At 49.5% G+C, this 21,018-nt stretch overlaps 1 protein-coding gene across 2 annotated transcripts in view; it reads left to right on the plus strand.

Moving 5' to 3' along the window:
* Positions 1–17,762, plus strand: part of LOC135229047 (matrix-remodeling-associated protein 5-like) — a 32,982-nt gene extending 15,220 nt beyond the window's left edge. For both annotated transcript variants that reach the window (XM_064278801.1, XM_064278800.1), the window contains exons 5-7: positions 1,822–6,762; positions 10,311–11,211; positions 13,656–17,762. In XM_064278801.1, the coding sequence (XP_064134871.1) occupies positions 1,822–6,762; positions 10,311–11,211; positions 13,656–15,561 (7,748 nt within the window). In that variant the 3' untranslated portion in view covers positions 15,562–17,762. The remainder of the gene's footprint in view (positions 1–1,821; positions 6,763–10,310; positions 11,212–13,655) is intronic.
* Positions 17,763–21,018: the final 3,256 nt, after the last annotated feature.

Raw genomic sequence — 21,018 nt, forward strand, 5'->3', positions numbered from 1 at the left:
GTATGTGTGTGTGCCTGTGTCTGTGTGTCTATATGTGTGTATCTCTGTGTATATTTGGGTATGTTTGTGTATGTATGTTAAGAGATATCAGTGACACGAACATTTTTGCACTTTGGGGTATTTACTCTGAGAGTCCCACAGAAAACGGGGTGTGTGTGTATTTGGGTGTTTGTGTGTGCGTGTATATTTGTGTGTTTGAGTGTGTGTGTCGGGGAAGGTATATGGCATGACCATATTTGCATTTTGAGATGTTTACTGAGGGTCACATAGAAAATGGTGTGTGTGTGTATATTTGTGTGGGTGTGTGTATTTGTGTGTGTTTCTGTGTGTTGGGGGAGGCGTGTGGCATGACCCTATCTGTGTTTTGAGGCATGGACTCTGAGAGTCACAAGAAAACAATGTGTGTATTTGTATATGTGTGTGTGCTTGTATGTCTGTGTGTGCTGGGGGAGGTATGTGATGATCATGTTTGCATTTTGAGATGTGTACTCTGAGGGTCACAGTGAAAACTGTGTGTGTGTGTGTGTAATTGTGTTTGTATGTATATTTGTGTGTGTGTGTGTGTATGTGTTGCTGGGGGAGGTGTGAGATGTGACCACGTTTGCATTTTGAGGCATAGACTCTGAGGGTCACATAGGAAACAGTGTGTGCGTGTGGAGGGGAGAAGAAAAGTAAACATGGCAACACCAGTCAAGAGGCCACGTAGACTCTGAGTCCAGCCGATGGCTGTCTGACTGACATTCACAGAGAAGAGGAAAGAAGTGGGTAGACTCAAAGAGGACCGACATGGGGGACTCCTGGTCTTCCAGCTTTCCCAGCTGGGGAAACGGTAGCCCCGTGTATAGATACAGAGGAGGTGTGCAGAGACTGGGCTGGGGGCAGAGCGAGAACATGGTTGCTGTGTTCACCTCAGCATTGGGAGCTTCCGTGGCATCTACCTGGAGATGTGAGGCTGGCTGCTGGGTGAGGACCCAGAGGTGCATTGGGGCTGGAGAAGCACAGGTCGGCATCATGTTGCTGTAACAGAAATACTACCAGGGGGTGGCTTTAACAAGCAGAAATTAATTTTCTCACAGTTTAGGAGGCTGGAAGTCTGAATTCAGGGTGCCGGCTCTAGGCGAAGGCTCTCTCTGTCTGCTGTAATAAAAAAAAAAAAAAATTTTTTTTTTTTTTTTTTTAGAAGGTCCTTATTTCTTCTGTTCCTCAGACAGCTTTGTGTGGCTTGGCATCTGTCTTTCATTTCTCCACCCTTCCTTAATCTGCTTCTTTTATATCTCGAAAGAGGTGGACTCAAGACACACCCTATACCAATACTGCCTGGTTAACTTCACAAACAAAACCCATTCCCAGATGGGATTATAACCACAGGTATCCCATTGCCACTGGGTTGAGTCCAACTCATAGCGACCCTATAAGGCAGCACAGAACTGCCCCCCATGGGGTTTCCAAGGCTGTAATCTTTATAGAAGCAGACTGCCATATCTTCCTCTCATGAAGTGGCTGGTGGGTTTGAACTGCTGACCTTTCAGTTAGCAGCCGAGAGCTTTAACCACTGTGCCACCGGGGCTCCTTTTAATCACAAGTATAGAGGTAAGGTGATTACATGACATTGCATTGCATTACATTATCGGAAGTGATTACATTACATACATTAGGGAGGGTGATTACATTATGTTATATTACATTATGGAATGTGAGCACATACATTACATACATTATGGAAGAGCAACTAGGCTAGTATTTGGCCAAACCCCTGAGAATCATAGACTAGCCAAGTAGACACACGAAAGTAACCATCACACTGTGTTTTTGTCATTTTAGGAATCCTAAAATGTAAAAAGGACAAAGCCTACGAGGGCGGTCAGCTGTGCGCCGCGTGCTCCAGTCCCAAGAAGTTGCACAAACAAGAGATTCACAAGCTCAAGGACATCACTTGCTTGAAGCCGCTCATCGAGTCTCCTCTGAGGCAGAACCGGAGCGGGAGCAGCGAGGAGGAGCAGGGACAAGAGGAGGAAGACGGCGATGACCAGCTTTCCCTGGACAGCTTCCACCTCCCCACATGGAATGTCTCCTTGAACATGACGGACGAGCATGGAAATACGGTGGATTTGGTCTGCAGCATCAAGAAACCCACAGATGTGTACAAAATCCTCTTGAACCAGACGGATCCTCTTGAGATTGAAGTCAACGCGACGGTCGCCTTAGATTTTGAGTGTCCCATGACCAGGGAGAACTACGAGAAGCTGTGGAAACTGATAGCGTATTATAGCGAGGTCCCGCTGAAGCTGCACCGAGCAGTCAAGCTCAGCAAAGACCCCGGCGTCCACTATGAGTACAGACAGGATGCTGACGACGACGCGCTCTACTACACAGGCGTCAAAGCCCACATCCTTGCGGAGCCAGGTTGGGTCATGCAGCCATCCGTGGACATCCAACTGAACCGGCGCCAGAGCACTGCTAGAAAGGTGCTGCTCTCCTATTACACGTGGTTTTCGCAAACGATGTCCGCCAAGGATGTGAGGCGGACGCGGAGCAGAAGCTGGGTGATGGTCGAGACGAGCGAAGCCATGCAAAGGGCTCAGACGGTCCTGGAAGGAAGCTCCTTCCAGCTGGGCTGCAATGTGAGGGCTTCTGAGAGTCCTGCCATCTTCTGGGTGTTGCCAGATGGCTCTGTCCTGAAAGCCCCCATGGAGGACTCAGAGAGCAGGTTCTCTGTCCTCAGTGGTGGTCAGCTGAGGATCAAGTCAGCAGAGTACTCGGACTCGGGATTGTACCATTGTGTAGCTCAGGTGACAGATGAAATGGACCGGATAGTGTACAGGGTCGCTGTGCAGACGCTGGTCACTCAGCCACCTGGAGGACACACAGTGACCATCACCAAGAGCCCTGGGGAGCCAGTGGTATTGCCCTGCAGTGCCCTGGCAATTCCCGAAGCCCAGCTGAGCTGGGTTCTTCCAAGCAAAAGGATAATGAGCCATCTGGCTAACACATCCCATGCATACATGCTGGGTAATGGAACACTCTCCATCCCAAAGGTTCAAGCCAGCGACGGTGGCTACTACAGATGTGTGGCTGTCAACCTGCAAGGGGCAGACCACTTCACTGTGGGGGTCACCGTGAATAAGAAAGGACCCAGCAGGACCTCAAAAAGAGGCAGACGCCCAGGCTCGAAGACCCTTTCCAGAATAAGAGGAGATGTCATAGAGGATGAAGGGGGCTCAGGCATTGGAAGTGAAGACAAGACTCCAAGGAGGGTCCTACATCCAATGGACCAAGAGGTGTTTATCAAAACGAAGGACGAAGCCAGTGTTGGAGGTAAAAAGACTAAGAAAGGCCGACGAAAATGGAAACTCTGGAAGAATCCTGAAAAGGAACCAGAGACGAACGTTGCGGAAGGTCGCCGAGCGTTTGAGTCCAGGAGAAGGATCAATGTGGCAAACAAACAGATTAATCCTGAGCGCTGGGCAGATATCTTAGCCAGAGTCCGTGGGAGGAATCTCCCCAAGGGCACAGAAGTCACCCAGGTCATACAAACCACGACTCCTCCATCAGTGGGCGTAGAGGTCTCCCCTCTTTCTCCTGCTGTTCCTCCACCCTCGGTATCTCCTGAACAGACAACAACCAGTGCAGAGGACTCCTCAGCAGATACTTCCATATTCAATGAGGAGGAGGAGGTTTTGAATACCATTTCTTCAGCCAGGATTGCACTAGAACACGACCGCGATGGGGGCGTTCTTGCTGAACCCACGGTAACAAGCATGCAGCTGGAAGATGTTCTCGATCAGGAGATTTCTGAGAAGACAGAAGACTCGGCTCCCACCGAAGCTGACTCTTCAGTCCCTACACAGATGTCTTTGCCTCATGAATCCTCTTCCCCTCTGCAGATCCTGGACACGTCCTATGAAGAGCCTACCTATGAAGAGGTAGCAACAGAGGGCTGGTCCACAGTACCAAGCATTGCATCTGTGCCCCCACCCACGTCCAAAGTGGATGAGCTGCCATTGGATGCCATCTCTTTGGCGGAGGCTGAGACGGAAACATATCTTTACCCAGATCCGAAGACTGATTCTCAACCAGCTGAGGATAAGATGGAAGATCTGACCTCCACAGGCTTCACTCCAACCCCTACCTGGTGGGCTGTGGACCCCAGGACATCTGAGCCGTTAGGGGAACCAGATGTACCAGCACAAACAAATCTACAAGGACAAACAGATGGCATGAAGCCTATGCAAGGGGGCTTAGGCACTCAAGGCAACTCACTGATGAAAAAAGACGTGGTGGAGAGCTCTCAGATACCTGGGGAAGGGAACGTCCTGGAGAGAGACCCCACAGGCTCCAGACGTCCCGAGAGTGAGGAGCTACGAGGGATGGGCAGCCTTGCTCCATTTACGCTGCCCAGAGAAAGCACACCTGATACTCTACTTGCCAGGGACAGCATTACAGTATCAATGATGACGTTAGAACCAAAGACCGCTTCACCAACCGAGCTGACCACTCACCCTTTTCGAAAAAAGCCCAACGGGAGGAAAAAGTTACGACCTCACAGGTTCCGCCACCGGCACAAGCAAACTCCGCCGACAACGTCTGCCCCCACGGAGACTTTTTCTACCCGACCCACTCAGGTGCCAGAGATGAAGGTTCCAAGCAAAGTGGAGGGTTTGCTTGTCTTGACATCTGAGGTTGATAACCTAGTTGGTATCACCAAACAGTTAGAAATGGGGAAACCTGCAGAACCAGTGACCAAGGGAACCCCAAGAAGGAAACACTCAAAGAAACAAAACAAACATCGGTATACCACGTCCACCGTGAGCTCAACGGACTCTTTGCCCAAGACCATCTATCTCCCACAAAATAAACATAAATACGTGACTACTCCCAGCTCTGAAACTCTACTTTTATCTGCAACCATTTCTCTGAAAACCGGGGACCCAAGTGAGACAAGGAGAGCAGAAGATGATATGACAACCACCTCAAAAGTACGTCTGTCTCTCAGTAAAGTCCAAGAGGCTACCACAGTCACATATAAGTCCGCATCAGATAGGAAGGAAATTAAGAAGCATTACGATGTCACAAACATCCATGACCATGAAACTAGCACTCCAGCCCCCACTGAGTCAGGAATTAACATCGCATCACCTTCTGGCTCGGTGGTCTCCCCTGTGGAAGGATTTATGGAAGAATCTTACCTGTTAGCGTTTCCAGGAACTCCAGGCTGGACTTCTCCCACGACAGCCCAGCCTCAGAGGGTGGAGACAGGCAGACCTCCTAGCAGTGCTTGGGAAACCCGGACAGACCCACCCCTTTGGAAAGAGTTGGAAAACACATATTTTCCTTCTGAGTTTTCACCTTCTGCGGCAATCTCTACACTCTCTCAGCAGGGGGAAGACGCTGCTTCTGCTACCGTCTCAAGCGTGAGACTAGAGTCACCCTCAAGCCAGGCAGAAACCACCACTCGTGGTCAGGATCAGCAAAAACCCACCCTAGCGACTACCCATCCTGAAATTAGACCACAAGATCACGCCTCTACACCTGGCTCCCTGAAGGAACCAGCATTCCCATTCCCACCCACAATGTCAATGCCTTTAGTACAAACCACCACTAAGTTCACACCTCTTAGTACAACAACATCTCAAACACAAACAGAGTCCAAAGAAAATGTTTTGCTTAATTATGGGGGTGTCTCAGAAACCGAAGCACCCCAATTGAACAATGAGGGAACGCGGTATATATTGAAGCCAAAGGAGGTATCCACTCCCTCTTCCAAGCAGGATAACGTGAACTTCTCTCCAAAGCAGGAGTTCGTAAAGGAGGTGTTTGATGGTAAGACCTCAAGCACTCTACCTCAAGGTCCAGACATTCACCACCATGATGGAAGAGCACAGATTTACCACCAACCAGGTATGGTTCCCACCAAATTTACACCACCAAGAGGGACAGGGAGGCCACCACCTATGGCCACTCAAAGCTCCTTTAGATACTTGGTGACGTTCCAGCCGCCTCGTCAGGTGACCAGCAAACCAGAAATAAGAGTGTATCCTTCACAGGATTTTCCAGAGAGCAAGCCCTTTGTGACTCCAAAATTAACCACCACGACAACTCCCCTTCCACTTCACAGACCCAAACCCAGCACTCCCAGGAAATTTGATGACCGTGGAACCAACCAGTTCAATGCCAACCCCAAAGTATTTGGGAGCAACAACATCCCTGATCAAAGAAGCCCCGCTGGAAAGCCACCGAGCTCAAGACTTCCTCATCATTCCAATGGCAGGTTCCCATTCTTCTTTAACAGGACTTTTGTGTTCCCACAGTTAGGATCCACCCTGAAGCCTCAGACACCCACCACTCCTGCCTCAGTGACAAGAGAGAGAAAAGTCAACCCAGATTCCTACAACAGGATACTTTCCCAGAGCGTCAACCACATGGATTTTGGTCCTCCTGCACCTCCTTTGTTGCACCCTCCCCGGGCCACCGTGCCACCCTCAACTAATGCACACAATATCCCCCCAGTCCATTCCACCCAGAGCTCCATCCCTTTCACTATGTCTTCTGGCCAGCCTTCCAGAAACTTTCATCAGAGCAGCTCCAAACTCTTCTCCATTGGAGGACTGCCTGCATCCAAATTCTGGATGCTTGGGGAAAAACCCCAAATCATCACCAAATCCCCACAATCCGTATTTGTCACTGCGGAGACAGATGCTGTATTTCCATGTGAGGCAACAGGGAAACCCACGCCTTTCGTTACCTGGACAAAGGTGTCCACAGGTAGGGTGTTTACACATCTGCATTTTAACCAGGGCTGGTGTAGCAGAAGTTTACGAGAGTCTGCAACTCCAGGTACCATTAGGGAGCCTTGGAGAAAGGATGGGTTGACGGGTTGAGAGAAGAAGTCTGAGAACTTGGATCCAAGAACATTTCCTTTACAGGGAAATGGAAGAGGGAGATAGATTGGATGCTGGATTTTAATGGGGCTGTGGAATCATGGAATAGGTCTTTTGGATAAGGCATAACCTAGAATTTGGGATAGTCCTTAAAGGGACCTTTTGCCTTCTCCAAGTGTGACCCAGTACTAAATCCTTCAAACCACCCACTGTAGGGATGGTGTGGGATGGGGGAGTCTGCAAACTCAACCTCGTCCTTCTACTGTTGTTGTTAAATGCTTTCCAGTCAGCCTTGACTCATGGCAACCCCGTGCACAACAGAACAAAACGCTGCCCGGTCCTGAGCCATCACTGTGATTGTTTGCAGATCCGACCATTGTGGTCCATAAAGTTTTCACTGGTTGATTTTCAGAAGCTGATCACCAGGCCTTTCTTCCTAGTCTGTCTTAGTCTGGAAGCTCCACTGAACCTGTTCAGTATCCTAGCAACACGCAAGCCTCCACTGACAGACAGGTGGTGGCTGTGCGTGAGATGCACCGGCCGGGAATCAAACCTGGGTCTCTCACACGCAAGGTGAGAATTCTATCACTGAACCACCACTGACCTGGAGGACACTGCGTCTCTGCTGCTGTCAAGTCAATGCTGACTCATAGTGACTCTATAGGACAGAGTAGAACTGCCCCATAGGGTTTCCAAGGCTGTAGTCTTTATAGAAGCAGACCGTCACATCTTTCTCCCCTGGAGTGGCTGGTGGGTTTGAACGGCTGACCTTTTGGTTAGCAGCCTAGCGCTTAACCACTGTGCCACCAGGGCTCCTTGGACACTGAGTAGCAGCCCTAACTTAGGAAGTGTCTGTAACTGAAGGATCCCATCCAAGGTGGAGAACATTGTCACAGGAAAAACAGTGCCTTGCCTGGGGGTGTAATCACTGTGGGGGCAGGGTCTGGAGGGGAGATCTCCAAGGATCCCAAAACCCCATCCAAGGGCAGGTCTTTGGTCTTGGAAAAGGTTATTAGCAAATGAAGGCAGAGAAGCTTGTCAGAATGAAAGCAAATGGCCCTTGGATAAAGTCTAGACCTTCTCCCTTGGGAGAGGAGAAGACCCTAAGACTCGGTGTCTCCAGGGCCTGGGTAATGGGGTGGGAAACATGGACAACTGGGAGAAATGGGCACACAGCCCCCAGCTGTTGGGCAGTATGCCAGACGCCATCTAGAAGCATCACTTAGCGCTCAACCTGACCACACAGGGGAGAGAATGACCCACTAAAGCTACCTCTTCCCTGATGGCTCAGGAGCCTGGAGGGGCAGGGGGACTGTGGCTGCATGCCCTCGGGTCTGTGCAGCTGGCCCAGAGCTCAGGAAGACACAGCAGCAGAAACAAGGCTGGGTTGAATGGGTGGTAAGTGTGTCTCCAGTAACTGCAGTGACAGAGGTGACCACCTTGGGGGACCTAGGGCTCAGGCCAGCTTCTGAAGTCTGTCTTCAAGCCATGCCAGCTGCTGTGGGCATCAACGTGGCATAAGAGTCGATGGAGGGGGTCAAACTAGGCTTACCGTCCTACATATTGGGGGCATGGGCAGGTCTTTGCCTTTGTTGTTTTGGACATTGCATTAGTCACGATTCTCCAGAGAGAGAGAGCAAATAGAATGAGGGGGTAGGTAGGCAGACAGATTTAGAGATAGATAGAAAATAGATTTGGAGATAGATATAGAGATAGGTACGTGATAGACAGACAGACAGACATATGGTAGATAGATATAGATAAACAGACACAGTAGACTGATAGATGACAGAAAGACAGAGATAATAGATGATAGAGAAGATAATAGATTTAGAGAGAAATTCAGACATAGATAATAGGCAGACAGAAAGACAGACATATGATGGATGGATGGATGGATGGATGGATGGATGGATGGATGGATGGATGGATGGATGGATGGGTAGATAGGACAGATGACAGAGAAGATAAAAATATGAATACATGGATGAAGGTATATAAAACAAACAAAACCAAACCCGTTGCCATCAAGTCAATTCTGACTCACGGTGACCCTATAGGACAGAGTAGAACTTCCCCATAGGGATTCCAAGGAGGGCCTGGTGGATTTGAACTGCTGACTTTTGGTTAGCAGTCATAGCTCTCCATATATAAACACATGTTTATATACATGTTTTTGTTGTTAGTTGCTATCAAGTCAGCTCTGAATTGTTACCACTTCAAATAGCTTCCACTGCTCGCCTGTCAGTTTGTCATACCGTGGGGGCTTGAAGCTCTGCCACTGGTATGTCAAATACCAGCAGGATCACCCAAGGTGGACAGGTTTCTGCAGAGCTTCCAGACTGAGACGGACTGGGAAGAAAGGCCTGGCAATGTACCTCTGAAAATCAACCAGTGGAAACCCAATGTATGTGTATATACATACATATATATCTACATATAGAGAGAGAGAGAGAGATTTATTTTAAGGACTTGCCCCTCGCAGGCCAGCAGGCAGAAAACAGCACAAGTTACTGCTGAAGTCTTGAGTGTAAAATTGGTAGGTCAGACACTGGGCTGAAATTCAGGCAAGAGTTGACGATGAAGGCGTGAGCTGAATTCTCCCTTCTCCGAAAAACCTCAATTCTGCTTTTAAGGCCTTCAATTGATTGGGTCAGGCCCACCCACGTTATCAAGGATAGTCTCCCTTACTTAATGTTAATCGCATCTACAAAATACCTTCACAGCAACATCTAGACCCCTGTTTGACCAAACAGCACCACAGACATAAAGGGAGCAATCCAACCAACTAATTGCTGATGTGAGTCCCCGACAAGTGGATTCTGAATCAAGGCGCCCCCATGTGTGTGTGCAGAGTACAAGTGCCCCATAGCATTTTCAAGGCTGTGACTTTTCAGAAGCAGATCACCAAGCCTGTCTTCCGAGGTGCTGCTGGGTGCGTTTGAACTGCCAACTTTCCGCTAGTACTTGAGCTGAGCGCCTAACCATTTGACCCCCAGGGACTCCAGTCAGGTAATTGTTGTGTGCCCTCAAGTCGATTCCAGTTTACAGCAACCTTACACTGCAGAGTGGGACTGGCCCATGGGATTTCCAGTGCGGAAACCCTGGTGGTGTAGTGGTTAAGTGCTACAGCTGCTAACCAAAGGGTCAGCAGTTCAAATCCGCCAGGCGCTCCTTGGAAACCCTGTGGGGCAGTTCTACTCTGTCCTATAGGGTTGGAATTGATTCGAGGGCACTGGGGTTTTCGGAATCTTTATGGGAGCAGATTGCCAGGTCTTTCTCCCATGGAGTTACTGGGTAGGTTCGAGCTGCCAACCTTTTGTTAGCGGCTGAATGCTTTAACCATTGCACCACCACGACTCCTTAATCAGGTAGTCATACTAACCTGGGTTCATTTATATGGAACCTGATTTTATGTACTGCTCACCCCAGGGGCTCTCATGACTCCCAGCACGCGGACACAGCGGTTTGAAGTCCTGAACAATGGCACCCTCGTGATCCGGAAGGTCCAGGTGCAGGACCACGGCCAGTACCTGTGTACTGCCAAGAATTTGCACGGTGTGGACACCATGCCGGTCCTGCTCACGGTGACCACGCAGCAGCCCCAGATCCTTGCCTCGCACTACCAGGACGTCACCGTCTACCTCGGAGACACCATCGCCATGGAGTGCCTGGCCAAGGGCACCCCCGTACCCCAAATCTCCTGGATCTTCCCCGACAGGAGGGTGTGGCACACTGTGTCCCCCGTGGAGGGCAGGGTCACGCTGCATGAGAACCGCACCCTGTCCATCAAGGAGGCCTCTTTCTCTGACAGAGGCGTCTACAAGTGCGTGGCCAGCAATGCTGCGGGCGCCGACAGCCTGGCCATCCGCCTACACGTGGCGGCCCTGCCCCCGGTCATCCACCAGGAGAAGCAGGAGAACATCTCTCTGCCCCCCGGACTTAGCATCCACATCCACTGCACCGCCAAGGCCGCACCACTGCCCAGCGTGCGCTGGGTGCTGGGCGACGGTACCCAGGTGCGCCCTTCACAGTTCATCCGCGGGAACCTCTTTGTCTTCCCCAACGGCACGCTCTACATCCGGAACCTATCGCCCAAGGACAGCGGGCGTTACGAGTGCGTAGCCGCCAACCTGGTGGGCTCGGCGCGCAGGACAGTGCAGCTGACGGTGCAGCGCACCGCCGCGAACGCGCGCATCACCGGCACGTCCCCGCGGAGGACCGACGTGCGGTACGGCGGGACCCTGCGCCTTGACTGCAGCGCTTCGGGGGACCCCTGGCCGCGCACCCAGTGGAGGCTGCCGTCCCAGCGGATGGTAGATGCGCTGTTCAGGTAGGGGCTCCCCCTCTGGCTGCACCCGCTGCGGGCTCCTGCGCTCCTTGCTCCTGGGATGCGGGAGACAGCCCTGGGGCACCTTTCTTTGTGGTCAGGCGGCCCCGGACGGCTACAAATGCAAAGATTCTTGCATGCCTTGTGCCTTGAATGCGGCAGAAACCCCGGGCGCCTTTCCAACTAGTCAGGTGGCTTCCAGCTTGCTGTAAATGCGTGGGGTCTGCGCTCCTCCGCTCCTTGGGTGGTGGAGACACCCCTGGGGCAACTTTCCATGTGGTCAGGCCAAAAAAGGCAGCCTCCTGAGCCAAAATGAGTAGGCACAGAGTTTGCCTCGTATGTGCCAGACTGTGGAGGCCCTGGGTGGTGCAAACGTTAAGGTGTGTGGGCTAGTTACTGAGGGTTGGAGGTTCAAGTCTGCCCAGAGGCACTACCCAGGGACTCCAAATTCAATTATAGGTAGACCAAGATCTATGGCACAGTTCTAAAAATACTATTAGTAAAACACAGTGTTTAGGGAATTTTTAATAAAAATACCATTTTTAAACAAAATTTTTAACAAAAATACCTGGCTGCACAGTGGTTAACCTCTTGGCTGCTAACTGAAAAGTTGGCGATTCAAATCTACCCAGCTGCTCTGTGGAGGAAAAGATGTGGCTGTCTGCTTCCGTAAAAATTAGGAAACCCTATGGGGCAGTTGTACTCTGTCCTATAGGGTCACTATGAGTGGAAATGGACTGGATGGCACCTAACAACAACCTAAAAACTGGGAATATTTAGGGATTAAAATACAAGGGCCCCATAATGCTGCCATTAAGATTGACGTGTAATGGATAGTTTTGATGCAGACACTTTGGAACTCTCAGCCTCCCAAATCTTTTCACCGAGTTATCCAAGACGTGGAAACCCTGGTGGCTTAGTGGTTAAGTGCTATGGCTGCTAACCAAGGAGTCGGCAGTTCGAATCTGCCAGACGTTCCTTGGAAACTTTATTGTACAGTTCTACCCTGTGACTATGAGTCGATGACAGTGTGTTTTTTGGTTTATCCAAGATGTTAGTCCCGACTTGCTCAAGGACACAACAGTGTTTATAACCACATCGCCTACGTACTGAAGAACCTTTCCATCCTTCTTTTCCTGTTGCCCCTTTTAACCAAACATCTTTCATAAATATTAACTCCGAGAGGCCTGGGTTAATGTCCAATTTTTTTTTTTTTTGAAATGGTGGTCTGTATATATGTAACAAAATATTTGCCATCTGAACATATCTTGCATGTAGAATTTCGTGACGTAGTTAAGGTCATCATGTTGGGCAACCATCGCCCCTCTCGGTTTCCAAATTTTTTCCATCATTAGGTCCATCTTTTATCATTTCAGATGGAACGACGGAACACCAGCATCAAGGTTTTCACTGGTCCGTGTCATTTAGCTTTTTCGTAACAGATTCTGTGGTGGAAGGTGCCAGCCAAGTTCTGGAGAATCCAATTCTAGCACTGAACCTCTGGGCATGATCACTGTTACACAATGAATATTGCAGCCGCTTTGCTGCTTCTTGAGATCGCTGGGTGGTGCAAGAGGTTACCATGCTCGGTTGCTAACCAAAAGCTTGGAGGCTCGAGTCTGCCTAGATGTGCCATGGAAGAAAGACCTGGCGATCTACTTACAAAAATCAGCCATTGAAAACCCTACGGAGCACAGTCATACTTGAGCCCACACGGGGTCACCATGAGTAGAAAGTGACTCAAGGCCAACTGGTTTTGCTGCTTGTCACCTGCTGATGAGATGAAATGTCATAAGAAATTGTCATGAGTAGAGGAGTACCTGAAGTATTTTCTTCCAGAAGAACTGAACCTCTTTATAAGGTTATTTCAGATTCACCGTTTCCATGCCTGTAGCGTTTTCCTGATTCCGTCATTATAATTAGCTCTACAAACCAAGAAAACAAACAAGCTGTTGCCGTCCAGTCGGCTCCCAATCATAATGGCCCTGTGTGTCAGAGTAGAACTGTGCTCCATAGGGTTCCCAAGGCTGATTTTTCAGAAGCAGGTCGCCAGGCCTTTCTTCCAGGGCACCTCTGGGTGGACTCGAGCCACAAGCCTTTTGGTTAGCAGCTGAGCGCAAACCATTTGCGCCGCTGACCATCAGATACTCGACCACACACACTCTTGTTTACAGGGCTGAAGTCTTTGATTGCCTTTCAGACCCTCAAATTAATGCCTGGGCCAGCCGAGGTCAGACAGAATCCAGCAGGGAATTCTTCCGTGTTGTAAATGATTTTAGCATTTGGACGCAACTTGCTCCAAGTCTCCGAAAGCTTTTGACAATCTGTAGCAGCAGTCGTGTGTGCTGGTATTTCTCAGCGCGTCTTAGTTCTGTCCCTGTGACTCGAAGCCAGGGCGAGCATCTGGGAGACTTACATTGTATTCTTTGTCTTTTTTTCTCCCTTAGCTTTGACCCCAGAATCAAAGTGTTTGCCAACGGGACTCTGTTGGTGAAGTCTGTCACCGACAAAGACGCGGGGGATTACCTGTGCGTCGCCCGCAACAAGATTGGCGACGACTACGTGGTGCTGAAGGTGAACGTGGTGATGAAGCCGGCGAAGATTGAGCACAAGGAGAACGACCACAAGGTCTTCTATGGAGGTGATCTGAAAGTGGACTGCGTAGCCACAGGGCTCCCCAACCCCGAGATCTCCTGGAGTCTCCCTGATGGGAGCCTGGTCAACTCCTTCATGCAGTCGGACGACAGTGGTGGACGGACCAAGCGCTACGTGGTCTTCAATAATGGCACGCTCTACTTCAATGAGGTGGGGATGAGAGAAGAGGGTGATTACACCTGCTTTGCCGAGAACCAGGTTGGCAAGGATGAAATGACGGTGCGCGTCAAGGTGGTGGCGGAGCCCGCAGCAATCCGAAACAAGACGTACTCTGTCATCCAGGTCCCCTATGGGGATGTGGTCACTGTGACATGCGAGGCCAAAGGGGAACCCACCCCAAGGGTGACCTGGTTGTCTCCCACCAACAGGCTGATCCCGGCCTCCTCGGATAAGTACCAAGTCTACCAAGATGGCACTCTTCTGATTCACAAGGCTCAGAGGTCTGACAGCGGTAACTATACCTGTGTGGTCCGGAACAGTGCCGGAGAGGACAGGAAGGTCGTCTGGATCCAGGTCCAAGTCCAGCCACCCAAGATCAATGGGAACCGCAATGCCATCACCACAGTTCGGGAGATTGCAGCTGGAGGGAGTCGGAAGCTGATTGACTGCAGAGCGGAAGGCATCCCGGCTCCAAAGGCACTGTGGGCATTTCCCGAGGGTGTGGTCTTGCCTGCCCCATACTACGGGAACCGGATCACCGTCCACCGCAACGGCACGCTGGACATCCGCAACCTGAGAAAGAGCGACTCTGTCCAGTTCGTGTGCATCGCCCGCAACGAAGGCGGGGAGGCCAGGCTCATTGTCCAGCTTACAGTTTTGGACCCCGTGGAGAAGCCCGTCTTCCATGACCCGGTGAGCGAGAAGATCATAGCCATGGCTGGGCACACCATCAGCCTCAACTGTTCTGCTGCGGGGACCCCAGCGCCCACGCTGGTGTGGGTCCTTCCCAACGGGACGGAGCTCCAGGGCGGCAGACAGCTGCAGCGGTTCTACCACAAGAGCGACGGCAGGTTGCACATCAGTAGCCTCTCCTCTGCAGACGCCGGGGCTTACCGCTGCGTAGCAAGGAACTCTGCGGGCTACTCGGAGAGGCTGGTGTCGCTCAAGGTGGGACTCCGGCCCGGGGCAAGCAGCCAGCACCAACACGTGGTGACCATCATCAATGGAGAGACGTTGCAGCTCCCCTGCCTCATCCAAGCCAGCCGGCCGGCTCGATTCTCCTGGACACTCCCCAACGGCATGGTCCTGGAGGTCCCCCAAGAAGTGGGGCGCTTTGCCCTCTTGGAAAACGGCACGCTGACGGTGCATGAGGCCTCGGTGTTTGACAGAGGGACCTACACGTGCAAGGCAGACACCGAGTACGGCCCTTCCGTCATGAGCGTCCCGGTTATCGTCATTGCCTATCCGCCGCGCATCACCAGCGAGGCCACACCGGTCATCTACGCCCGTCCCGGGAGCACCGTGAAGATCAACTGCTTGGCCATGGGCATTCCCAAAGCCCAGATAACGTGGGAGCTACCAGACAAGTCCCATCTGACTGCCGGCACCCAGGCTCGCATCTACGGGAACAAATTCCTCCAGCCGCAGGGCTCCCTGACGATCCAGCAGGCGTCTCCACGAGACGCAGGTTTCTACAAGTGCACAGCAAAGAACATCCTGGGCAGGGACTCAAAGACCACTTACATCCATGTCTTCTGAGAGACCGGCCGGAGTCACGGCTTGGGAAGTGAGAACAAGGCAGTCATTTGTAAAGGGAGCCTGCTCGGGGAGATGGAGCCCTTCGAAGGATTTTTCATGGTGCCTGGTGGTCCTCGGGTGGCTTTCAAGCTGAGGGTGACCTTGACCTTTGATTTGTTGCTTGAAAGAAGTAACACAGGCGGGCTAACAGGAGTCAGCCTCCCTGGAGACATCCTTTCCTGGTTACCGGATGTCTTGTGTTCTCGTCCGGCATTCCATGGCACCCAAGACTCGAACTGCCATCTCTGTTTCTCAGATACTGCTCCATGCCTTCAGTCACACGGGAAGGACACCTCTGAGAAGCTGTCACTAAACAGAAACTGTAGAGATTAAAAGCGTCTTGCTGCCACACTGAAGTTAACCTACTGCCACTCTGACACGATACAACACCCTACCACGAGTCCTGATATTTCATTTATTCCCTCGTCCCTTCAAAACTCCCCCTGACCAAAGAAGGCCTTTAAAACCAGAGCTATCAGTTTTTTGAAAACAGTTTTTATCGTGGTGAAATATAGACCACAAGGCATTTGTCAGTTCAACACTTTCTGACGTTCCTGTGTGAGCCCGAACTCGACGAGACTGCTTTGTTTTTCCAGGTCTCAAAACTCTTCCGCCTTTCACAGGGTACCATCTTACTGCTTTTCTACAGCGCATTTTAGTGGAAAATGTTTGTGTTTTCCTTCTCTGACAGCTCTCCGCCTTACACAGGTTCAGCTTTTGCACGCTTTAACTGTGTAACTCGGTGATGTTGAGTACATTCTACATGTTGTACGTTTACTCTCACTGCCTTTTTTTAAATTAAGGGGCCCTGGTGGCACAGTGGTTAAGTGCTCAGCTGTGAACCAGAAGGTCAACGGTTCCAGCCCACCAGCGGCTCTTCTGGAGAAAGGTGTGGCAGTCTGCTTCTGTAAAGATTACGACCTTGGAAACCCTATGGGCCAGTTCTACTTTGTCCTATAAGGTCACTACGAGTTGGATTTTCCTTTGTTTTGTTTCATTTTTAACTATTTCACCAGTATTAAAATAAACTCAGTGCTCCCAAAGCAAAAACTTACCCTCACGCCCTCCTCAAAAAACCAAAAAAACAAACCTGTTGCTGTGTTGTCCATTCCGACTCACAGCGACCCTACAGGACAGAGTAGAACTGCCCCATAGTGTTTCCAAGGAGCGCCTGGTGGATTCGAACTGCTGACCTTTTGGTTAGCAGTATGCTCTTAATCACCACTATTTATCTCCTCCTAGGGATTGATTTTTTTTTTCTTTTTAATTGTGGTGAAAATACACACAACAGAACCCTCACTAATTCATCAATTTCCACGTATACAATTCAGTGACGTGGATTAAATTCTTCAGGTTGTACGACCTTGGCCTGTGATTGATTTTTTTTTTTTTTTTAATACACAGTCTCGTTGTGCAGTAAAACCTGTGAAAATGGAAACCCACGTACGGCATAAACTCGTCTGAGAAGGAAAACTCGAATATTTTCCAGTAAAACGAGCGATAGAAAAATGATAAGACTGCACCCTGTCAAAGGCGGAAAACTTGCGAGACCCAGAAAAACAAGGCAGTCCCGTTGAGTCCCAGCTCTGACAAGTTTCACTGTATAGCAAAGAACTCTTTTTCCCCAGAGGTCACTTTTTATATAGTGTTTTATATATATATATATATTTTTTTTTTTCTTTCTAATCAGACTATGAGACTCGAAAGAGAAAAAAATACTTTGTCTCATTAAACGTAATAAATTATTGGTCTTTACAAGACTTGCATACATTACAGCAGGTATGGAAACACTCTATTTTCTTTAGGTCCCTCCCCGTCCTCCTTCAAATTCCGGAACCACTCTTAGATTACTTTCCCAGTGGCAGGGGAGGCTGGGATATAGACTTTCCTTGTGTGCAAAATTTATCTTGGGAGCTGTGGTCGGGGGAGGCGGAGGGCGGGGAAGCAGAGAGAGCTAAGCCGTGACCCTACAAAAAAAAACGGAATCCAGACTTTTTTTTCTCTGCGGTGGTGAAACTATAGCTGTGGACCTTCAACCTCCCCCCATCGTGGGTCACTCTGTGGTCCTGGATTTGGGAGACTCCCTATTTCCACGTCTGCTTTACTGTATTTTTAAGGTCAATATACTGTACATTTGATAATAAAATAATATTTTCCAAATATCCTGGCGATGATGACAATGAATTTTTCAGCAACGAAAGAAGGTCAGATGAGTTTGGGCTTCATTCAGAGTGCTTGGTAAACCCCTTTTGCCCACCATGTTTCAATTATTCTATTCTCTACAGTTCTTTTTTGTTTTTCTTTTCTTAAGATAATAAAATTGGGTCAAAGGCGGTGGCTCCAGTGATGTATTTAACAGACAGGAAGGCAGGGGCTGCCGCTGCCACGCATGGTGACCATTCCAGTATAAAACATCCCTGGAGAAAGAGCCAAGGCAATTTGAGGATTGAGGAGCCAGGGCCTCAGAATATCCTTCCGGGAATTGTCTTTGGCGAGAAGACCTCTGAGGGTGCAAGCAGTAGCGTTCCTGAAATATGCAAAACTGTGATTCTTGTGCTTCCCCCCACCCCCCGCCCCCAGAGGAAGAGAAATGAGGAATGTAGGAAAGCTGTTTGGCAAGAACGTGACAGTCTGCACTGACGAGAAGCACAGAGCCAAGGCAGTTGAAGTGTCAGCCACAGAAGCGGAAGAACCCTAACTTTTGCATGTCTAGGGGAGAAGCCCTTCACGACTCCATTTATTTACTTTCTAGTATCTGCATGGAGCTCTGGTGGCACAGTAGTTAAGAGCTCGGCTGCTAACCAAAAGCTCGGTAGTTTGAATCCACCAGCTGCTCCTTAGAAACCCTATGGGGCAGTTCTACTCTGTCCTGTTGGGTCTCTATGAGCCGGAATCGACTCGATAGCAATGGGTTTGGTTTGAGTTTGGTGTTAGCATAGCCTTTACCATGTGCCAGGAGCCCATATCAATCCCAGGAATTCTGAGACATGTTGGAACAAGTCCTGCTTGAGCAGCAAACATTCCACAGACAGGTTAGAGCAGGAATCCCCTATCTTAGTGCCATGCACACTTAGGCTAACACATTCTATGGGGTGGGGGCTGTCTTGCGCACTGTAAGGTGCTGAGCAGAATCCCTGGTCTCTACTCACCAGATGCCGGTAGCACCTACCTTGCTAGTTATGATAGAGGAAACTCTCTCCAGACATTGCCAAGGGTTCCCTGGGGGCAGAATCGCCTCACCTGAGAACCACTGCCGTAGATACAGATCAATGATAGATAGATAGATAGATAGATAGATAGATAGATAGATAGATAGATAGATAGATAGATAGATAGATAGATAGATGATAAGTAGATACTTGATACATAGTAGATAGATACATAGAGAATAGACAGATAATAGGTAGATGACAGGTACATACATGATAGATACTAGCTAGATGATAAGCAGATAATGTCGAGTGTCCCCTGGGGGTTAGAGTCAGCCCTGGGTGGGAGCTGCTGTGGTCAATAAATAGAAGCAGCAGGAAATTTTAGAGACCAGCTCCTTTGGACTGTTGCCTAACTGCTTGAATACGGAAGGTAAAGCTACCTGGTGTGAAAAAACCCCCACCAGGCACAGCTTGGAGCTGCTTCACCTGGAAGAAAGAAAACTAGTAAAACAGACCATTGACTTGTTGCTCTGTGCTCTCAAGAGGTGACTGACGGATGACAAAACTTCTTTGCACAAACTGAACATACATTTTGAAGACTTGCCTCATTCTGTTACACTGTTGTTGTTGTTGATTGCCGTCAAATTGATTCCAACTCAAAGCCACCTTCGGGAAAGAGTAGAACTGCCCCATAGTGTTTCCCAGGCTGGAATCTTTACAGGAGCAGATGGCCTGGTCTTTCTCCCTCAGAGTCGCTGGGTGGGTTTGAACTGCCAATCTTTTGGTTAACAGCCAAGCTCTTGACCATTGTGCTGTCAGGCCTTTTTCTGTAGGCATCCTAAACCCAACCAAACCAGTGGCCATTGAGTCAGCTCTGACTCATGGCGCCCCCATGTGTGTCAGAGTAGAACTGAGCCCCGTAGTGTTTTCAGTGGCTCGTTTTTCTGAAGTAGATAGCCAGGCATTTCGAACTGAGGCACCTCTGGTTGTACAGGAATCTCTAACTTTTTGGTTAGCAGCCAAGAGCCTTAACTGCACCACCCAGGGACTCAGATGACATAAATAGGCATTCTATCCGTACTTAGAGTCTTCTAAAAAGATGTAAAACATGGATACAGTAAGGTTAATACAAGGCTGAGGCACAGAGAAGTGTTAAAGGCGGTTCAGCCTGCACTGGGTTTCAGGGGACTCGAAAATATCGCCAAAGTGGGAGGATGACAGATGTTTTTAAGGCCGAGACGCTATTTCTGCCAGGTGGCTGGACAGCACAAGGACGGTAGGGGGTGAAGAATTTTCTAAGCAGCAAAAACATCATAAAGTAAGTTACAGCTCCGGGCAAGGAGACCTGGGGTCTACTGACAGATGAAAATGGTAGGAGTATTTGGACTAGAATCTAAAATGTACTGCTTTTTTTGTTGTTGTTGTTGAAAATGCTAAAATATTTAAAAATTTCAAGCAGGAACGATCATAGTTAGAGGCAATGGTGATTTACTTACACTGAACCAGATGCAGAGATTCTGACTTATCGTGACCCTGTGTGTGTCAGGGTAGAACTGTGCTCCACAGGGTTTTCAATAGATGACTTTTCAGAAGGAGATCACCAGGCCTTTCTTCCGAGGCACCGTGGGGTGGACTGGAACTTCCAATCTTTCAGTTAGCAGCTGAGCGCTTAACCGTTTGCACCACCAAGGAGCTCAGAACCAGTTGCCGTTGAGACTCATGGTGTCCCCATGTGTGTCAGAGTAGAACTGTGCTCCATAGGGTTTGCGATGGATTTTCAGAAGCAGTTGCCAGGCCTTTCTTGTGCATGCCTGGGTCAACTTGAACCTCCCAGCTTTCAGTGAACAGTTGAACACTTAACCTTTTTGCCACCCAGAGACGCTTTCCAATGACACTAAGAAGCATTTAAACCAGTTTGCCCGAAGCAGGAACCTGTGGGACTGGACCAGACAGATCAGTAATTGAAATCACATATCCCACTATCACGAGCTGTAAATAATTTCCTCACTAAAAGAGAGAGTTTTTCCACATGGCAGACTTTTCTCATCTGGTGTATGTACTTGTAGATTTGTGTGCTCAAAAGCAAAATCCTCAGCTCACAGGCAACTGTCCTCTCTGATTGCTCCCTGGTCGTCCTTGTGGAAAAACAAAACCCAAACCAGGTGGTCCGCTTTAAAATTCGGCTTGCAATTGCAAATGCTGCTGTAATTCTGAAGTGGGGCTGGATGCTAGATGCTAGCAAGGTCCGCCGCGCCACCGAATTCAA

The sequence above is a fragment of the Loxodonta africana genome, chromosome Y (genome assembly GCF_030014295.1).
Source record: "Loxodonta africana isolate mLoxAfr1 chromosome Y, mLoxAfr1.hap2, whole genome shotgun sequence".
Classification (NCBI taxonomy): Eukaryota; Metazoa; Chordata; class Mammalia; order Proboscidea; family Elephantidae; genus Loxodonta; species Loxodonta africana.